We start from the raw sequence: 7,663 nt of genomic DNA, 5'->3' as shown, positions 1-7,663 counted from the left end.
GTCGGGCTTTTCTGTTGAACCCCCTTTGCCTAATCGGGGCCCAGGTCCCTGGGTTAGCGTCTGCACCGTTCCTCCCCGGTGGGAGCTGGAAGGCGGCGTGCCCGGCCGGGCGTAGGGCGCGCCTCGTGCTCGGGATGCAGACGCCGGGCTCGGGGTGGGGACGGGGGGGAAAAGGGGGTCCTTCACATCACCCAGGTCCGCGGCCAGGCGAAGGTGGAGGGCACCAGGCCGGGCCACCCCTAACCTTTATTTATCAAGGCCCGGGACAGCTGCAGGAGAGGGGGCGGGGAGAGGGGAAGTTGCCCTTCTCCAAGCCCAGCTTTCCCGGGCGCCTGCCCTCGGGGGGGGGGGATGCGCGGCGGGGCAGACCCCAGCGGCTGGTGCGCTTGCTTGGCGGGGGCCGTTTGGAGGCGGCGGGAAGGTGCGGCCGTAGGTCTCCGGGAGCCCATAACTCGGAGTTGAATCAGCCTCCGCCGCCTGGCTAAATCTGCAGGCCAGGCCACTGAGTCCGGTCTGCTGAGGTTAATGATTGATCACTAGCTAACCTCACCCCTTCCCGCAGGATCAGAGAGGGTGGGGCCGGGGCCACCCGTGCCAGGTGCTGGAAGCAGAGCGGCGTGTGGCCAGGCAAAGTGCGCACCGGGGAGAAAGGGCGCGCGGGTCTTCCTCGGGGCGGGGCAATTAGAGCCTCCGTCCCCTAGTTCCCCTCCTCCTCTCCCCCACCCCTCCAACAAGAGTCTTCTAAAAGCACACACCCCCAGGCGCCTCCGCCTCTCCCAGGCTGGGCTACTTCAGGAAGTTTCCGAGAAAGCTCTGAAATAACAAGAGGTCAGCGTTGCCCAGCGAGCTCCAGGGAGACAAAGTCTCGCGCCCACCGCAGTGAGTTGCAGCCCAGAACTTTAGAGTCACAAGGGGAAGTTGAGGAGACTTTGGATCTGGTGGCCTGTGGTTCTTCTGCTCATGGCTTCACCCCGTGGCAGCAGCAAAGATTGCTCCAATGTCATCGATCACAGCCACGTCCCCGAGTTTGAGGTGGCCACCTGGATCAAAATCACCCTCATCCTGGTGTACCTGGTCATCTTTGTGGCGGGCATCGTGGGCAACAGTATCACCATTCGGGTTACCCAGGTGCTGCAGAAGAAGGGGTACCTGCAGAAGGAGGTGACGGACCACATGGTGAGTCTGGCTTGCTCCGACATCCTGGTCTTCCTCATTGGCATGCCCGTGGAGTTCTACAGCATCATCTGGAACCCCCTGACGACCCCCAGCTATGCGGTGACCTGTAAGCTCCACACTTTCCTCTTCGAAGCGTGCAGCTATGCCACTCTGCTGCACGTGCTGACGCTCAGCTTTGAGCGCTATATTGCCATCTGTCACCCCTTCAGGTATAAGGCCCTGTCTGGGCCCTGCCAGGTGAAACTGCTGATTGCTTTTGTCTGGGTCGCTTCCATCCTGGTGGCCTTGCCCTTGCTTTTTGCCATGGGTGTTGAGTACCCGCTGGTGAACCTGCCCAGTCAAAACGGTTTCACTTGCAACCGCTCGCGCACCCGCCACCAGGAGCAACCCGAGTCTTCCAACATGTCCATCTGCACCAATCTCTCCAGCCGCTGGACCGTGTTCCAGTCCAGCATCTTCGGTGCTTTCGCCGTCTATCTCTTGGTGCTGGTCTCCGTGGCCTTCATGTGCTGGAACATGTTGAAAGTACTCACGAGGAGTAAGAAGGGCACACTGGCCAAGACTGGCCAGCAGCTGCAGCTGCGCAAGTCAGAGAGCGAGGAGAGCCGCACAGCCCGGAGACAGACCATCATCTTCCTGAGTGAGTCAGGGTGGAGGGTGATCTGGGAGTCTCCCCACGCCCTCACCTTAGCCACTTCCTGCGGTCCTCTTCACCGGAAGTCCTGCCCTAGAAGTGTCAATGTAGTTCACCCAGGTTGCAGAGTTATATTGGGTTAAGGGCATTGATCTGGGTCTGTGGATGTTCCTTCTGTGTTTGTGGTGATGGTGAAAAGAGCACTTGACTGGAATCAGAGACCTAGAGCACCATTTCTGTGACCTCTTGGGTAAAACGGGGTGTGTGTATTGTGTGTGTGGGGGAGGAAGGGGCAATGATACTAAGAGGAGCAAATTAGGTAATGCAGGGTAGGTGAAAGTCCCTTGGGAAAGGACACACTCTGCAGAGATAAATGGAACGCTCTTATCGCACCCTGTTTTTTATCCTGGAGAACCTTTCTCAGGCCATTAGATTGAATCCCATTTTCTCTTCCATGGAGAAGCCAAGGAGTTATTTTGTATCGTGGAGTGGTAACTCAATAAAAAGAGTAACATGGTGCTGATTCTGAGTGAGGTGGGAGCTGAAATTATAACTTATAATGAAATTATATTTATTCCCTGTCTCCCCACCCCCACTATGGGGTCCAGAGTAGAAGTAAATCTTGGAGCTGTTTGTTTTGGTGCTGGGGAAACCTGAGAAACTGGTTCCAAGGGAAGGAGCCAGGCAGGGAGTCCTATTGGAAAGCACTTAGGTCTTGGATCTGTCTTGCTTCTGGCTTCTCAAGAGTCAGAGAGCAGTTGATTTTATTTTACTCAGAGTCTATGCAAAAGGAAAAAGGCTTACAATGTTTGGATGCTTATTCCGCATCAGGGGCTGTACTGGATCATTTATCTTTCCATTTTACAGATGAGGCATTTGAAGCTTAAGATCAAAATCTCTTTCCCGTGCAGCTCCAAGATTGTCAACTGGCTTGTTGAGGCAGAGCAGTGAGCGCCTGGCAGGGACTTTCACAGGCCTGTGGTGCAGGGAAAATGAAATAAAGCAGAGCTGTGGCAAGGTAGGAGCTACTTAGATTTGCCTTCTGGTGTTGCCTTGTCCCAGACCCTCTGTCACTGGAAGTCACTAGTAGAGCCACTAGAAGAAACACCATCTGGGGATGTGGGAAAGGCACTGAACCCACCGCAGTCTCTATTGCCCACTAGCTAGCTGCTGCCCAAACATCCCAGGAAACAAATGCACAAGTTTAAAGTTTGATCATTTATTGAAGGGACAGTTCCCCTTTCTTTCCTACCCTACTAGGCATTTCTTTCTTTCTTTTTTTGTTTTTAGTCGGTCGTGGGGCTTGAACTCTGGGCTTGGGCGCTGTCCCTGAGCTCTTCATGGCAAGGCTAGCGCTCTACCATTTGAGCTACAGCGCCACTTTCGGTTTTCTGGTGGTTTATTGGAAATAAGAGTCGGACTTTCCTGCCCGGGCTGGCTTTGAACCGAGACCCTCAGATCTCAGCCTCCTGAGTAGCTAGGATTACAGGCGTGAGCCACCGGCGCCAGGCTTAGGCATTTCTTATATTAATCTGAGAGCCACAATTTATACTTTGCTTTTTCCTTTTTGAGTGCAGGCTGGGTATTGGCCTGAGTACATAAGAATAGGGAGTAGACAAGGATTACAAAGTGGCCTTCATTTATCTGTAGTCTAATTTAGGAATAATGGGCTTCATTGACCAAAGGAAAAGTCACTGAGTTAATCTTAGCTCTCTAGATCACCAATCTCTATGTTTTTTCTTTCTTTTTTTTGTTTTTGTTTTTTGTATGTCTGAGTAGGTATCTGTTCTTTCTACAGTGGGTATTCCAAGTTAAAGGCAGTCTCTGGTATCATAAAATCTACCCCAGACTTACTTAGAGATGGGTAGGACTTTGAAGATGGTCTCATCCGGTTAGTAATTGCCTGCAGTGAGTTTGTTGTCACTGCTGCTCTCCTTTCCCTGGTAGCTCTACTTTCCCTGTCCTTATAACAACTATCTATCAATCACCCACTGTGCTCCCAGCATAAAGATTGTTGAATGGCAATCAGGTACTCAATGTGTAATAATGTCTTGAGGAAATTTACCATTTGTATTTAGTCCATTTCCTCTGCAGTAGGTTTTCCCAGCAGTTCTTTGCAAACTCCTCTCTCAATGAATTTCAAAGAGCTTTTAAAAACAGGAACCTCACTAATTAACTCAAGTTAAGAAATAAATTAATGGAGTGAAGAGTTGGAAATCATGACCACATCCATCAGATTAATACAATGCAATTTACTTTGTGGGTTTCACAAAATTTGTGCTTTGGGGCATTTTAAACCTAGAACAAATGAACATATAAATTGTTTACAAATCGCTGAATTTAATGTAGTGATTTAGCTGTCTTTTTAGTATTTCATTTAACAGATGGATCCAATTAAAATAAATATTTGCTCCTTTCTAACATATTTTGAATTTAATGTGAAATGTAAATGACAACATAGCACAAGAAGGCTTTGGAACTCTTGAAGCAATAATTAAAAAAAAAAGAATCCCTGCCATTGTTAAAAATTCTGACTTCTGCATAATGGAAGCAAGATTCATAAATCTATCTTAGATGCAGAAGCCCAGGTAGAAAATATTCATTCTGCGATTTTTGCATTTTTTGCTATTGAGTCTCAGTGAAATTTAGGAGCTGGGCTGGTTAATAATGAAAACAAATTGGGAGCTTTGGGAGAGAAAAATGCTGAAACACATACCAGGTTTCAAGTAATTTGCAAGAGGAACAATCATAAGGCAAAGTATGGATTCCTGGACATTTGGCTGTCTCTCCTTCTCTCTTGTCAGCTCAGCAAATTAGAGCTAGACCTGTTTTCCCTCAAGGTCAAGGTCAATCTGGCCAGGGGGATGCTCGTGCAATGTCAGAAGACAGGTCACTATCCTGGATTCTCCCTTTTGGGAAACAAGAACTGGCACTTCCATTTGTATGCTATTGATATGCAAAATAAGCTTTCTTTCAAGCAGGCCTCTTCCAGAACTTCCGTCCTTACAGTGATGGTCATGTGCTTGGAATATCCAGGTTCTCAAACTCCTCTGCTGTCAAATGTTATCAACTCCGGGTGGAACAATGGAGTTATTTACCAGAAACATAATTTTAATTTGTATCTTTCAAGAGCATGATATGAATAGACTTGGCTACTGCTACCTCCTGAAGTTCTGCAAGACAGTGAATGTAGTTATCAGAGGTTGTTTTATTCTTTCTTCAGATAATGGTGAAGGTTTGAAATTAAAGGAACATCATAAGATTCAGGGATCTAAATAACTATAGTCTTTTGCATTCTTATTTGCTTTCCTGAGTCAGGGGAAAGGGAAGGAATTACATCTGATGGCACGCAATGCACAGCAGCTTGGACTGCTCATGGGGAGAATGTCTGGCATATGACCAGCAACTATATATGTGTTTGGTTAGAAAGAAAAGGTGAGAGTTTCTGCTGTCATCCTTCTAATCTAAAATAAGTTGTATGTATATTTAGGTACTGGGAGATTGGGTGAGAGAGAAGTAGGGGATCAGAATCATATCCTCTTCAGATTTAGAGGCCAAATCTAAGAAAGGAATGTGTGCCAAAGTGTTGTGTGTGTGTGTATTTGAATGTGTTGTACATGTCTGTAAGAGAAAGGTACAGAGAAAATCAGCTGAGATGTTGATCTTTGTCCTCTTGATCTGAAAAGCTGAAAAGAACCCTTAATTTGATTCTCTTTATCTTTCAGCCAAAGCATTTACTTTACCTGATCACACCTACAAATCCTTGTATATTGGAAATACATCTATCATTTGATTGGTGGGTCTCTTTCTTCCATCTCAAACCCCACACCTTGATTTATTTTGGATGTGAATTTTTTTCTCCTGTCTCATTTCCCCTTTTATTGATTTGAAGATTACATATTCGATTTAAAAGAAAAAAGTAGGCTCCAAAGCTTCGTGTGAAAGAGATTGGATTGGAACTGAAACTGAAAATTATCAGAAATAATTTACCTTGTATTTTATAGATATAGACTATAATTATATGTTAATTTCTGATCAGGTATGACTTTGGAGAGATATAATTTCCCTCCCTCCCTCCTTTTCTTCCTTCCTTCTTTCCTTCCTTCTTTCCTTCCTTCCTTCCTTCCTTCCTTCCTTCCTTCCTTCCTTCCTTCCTCCTCTCCCTTCATCTTTCCTTCCCCTCTCTCTTTCTTTTTCTCTTCCTCATCCTCTTCTTCTTCCCCTTTCTGCACTTGTATATAATCTCAGGGATTCAATTTTGAACTTCCCACTTGTGAGGTCCTTTTGAAATAAGGATCTGATTGGTGCCATCTTGGCTATGTGGTATATGATAGGGTATTAGATTTAAGTGGCATTATCTTGTCTTCATGGTAGAGTCAGGGAAGTTCCACCCCCCTGGTAATGGGGATACCTGAATTCTTAGAGGCAGGGGTGGGGACTTGGACAATAGATCAATAGACCTGTCAATCATGTGCTTTGAAATCTCAAGAGTCTTGAGTTTCCTGTGACCCTGCCCTCAGACTCTGGCCTTAACTAATCCCAGACCCTCTCAGGCACCATTACACCATGCCTCTGCCTAGTGTCTTATGTCTCTCCTCCAGTCAGCATGGTGGCCCATTTCAGCTCTCCATTGGAGTTGATCCAATTTGTTGGTATTGCTTTTCTTCTCTTCTGCTCTTTCTTTTCTTCTCCTGCCCTCATGGCTCAGTTTTCTAACAGTGTTATTGGAGAAGCTACAGGTCTTTGAGACAGGAGTCCACCTGTCTGGCTTTCCAATAAAGATGACCAATTCGACCTCTTAAAATGTGGCTTCTCTGTTTCTTGCGACCGAGTTACTATACAACACTTTTGCTTGTAATTTGTTTTTCAGAGGAGGGGTCTGAAAAGGCTCTGAAAGTCATAATCTTCCTAGTACCTCCCTAGTAGATAGAACCTCTACCTCCCTAGTAGATAGAACCAGGTGTGTATCACCACATCTGGTTTGTTTTGTGAAATGGGGTTTTACTAACTTTTGCTCAAGCTGGACTTGAGACAAGATTCCTTCAGTTCTGCTTCCAGTGTAGCTAGGATTACAAGTGTGAGCCATCATGCTGGCTAGATGGCATAGTTTCCTGACAGAACTCTGTAATAGTCTTTGTTTTGCTTTTTCTCAGAAAGCTATGAGAGGGCTTTGTCTCAAGGGAGTCCCTTGAGACAATTCTTTGTTATTAAATCATGATCATTGAAGCACATATTTTGGTATCAATTTTGTAATTTCTATTCTACTATTAACTGGTCTAACTTACACAGGTGTCATTGGTCAGTGGTTTGACATCTGATTTCTGGATTTCTTCAGATCCCTTTTGGTTGACTTCATGAAATTCTGTACTTTGAATTCAGGCTATCATTAAAATATATAAATAGTAAAATCAATCTATATTTTAGTGTGTATCAGGTTTGTATGGGAATTGTTGCTTTAACATGTTTCAAATGAGCTCTAATATTTTATTAGTGTTATTTATTTTTTCCCTTTGCCAGTTCCTAAGTCTTACTCAGCTTACACTTGAGCCATGGATACAGCCCAGCTGTCTGTTGATTATTTTATAAATGGAGTCTCAAGAACTTTTCTGCCTGGGCTGGTTTCAAACTCTGGTCCTCTGGACCTCAGCCTCCTGAGTAGCTAAGATTATCCATGTCAACCCTGGTGCCCAGCTAGGAGTTATTTTCTTGACTAGTTATAATCATGTTTTTACTATTAATTTTCCTAGCAAGAGATTTCCCTGAGATATAGAACGATATGTCAACCCAGTCTCTTAGGGAAATATCAGAATTAAATTGGTGACTTTTTAGTATAAGATAGTATTTTGATTCAAA

At 45.5% G+C, this 7,663-nt stretch overlaps 1 protein-coding gene across 1 annotated transcript in view; it reads left to right on the top strand.

Annotated features, from left to right (window-relative positions):
- Nucleotides 1–484: 484 nt before the first annotated feature.
- Nucleotides 485–7,663, top strand: part of Gpr39 (G protein-coupled receptor 39) — a 221,726-nt gene continuing 214,547 nt past the window's right edge. The window contains exon 1 of the mRNA XM_070024333.1: nt 485–1,816. Within this exon, the coding sequence (XP_069880434.1) occupies nt 961–1,816 (856 nt within the window). The 5' untranslated portion in view covers nt 485–960. The remainder of the gene's footprint in view (nt 1,817–7,663) is intronic.

This window comes from Dipodomys merriami, unplaced genomic scaffold (genome assembly GCF_024711535.1).
Source record: "Dipodomys merriami isolate MVZ:Mamm:240054 unplaced genomic scaffold, mDipMer1.0.p SCAF_1, whole genome shotgun sequence".
Lineage (NCBI taxonomy): Eukaryota > Metazoa > Chordata > Mammalia > Rodentia > Heteromyidae > Dipodomys > Dipodomys merriami.
This window is presented reverse-complemented; position numbering and strand designations above follow the sequence as displayed.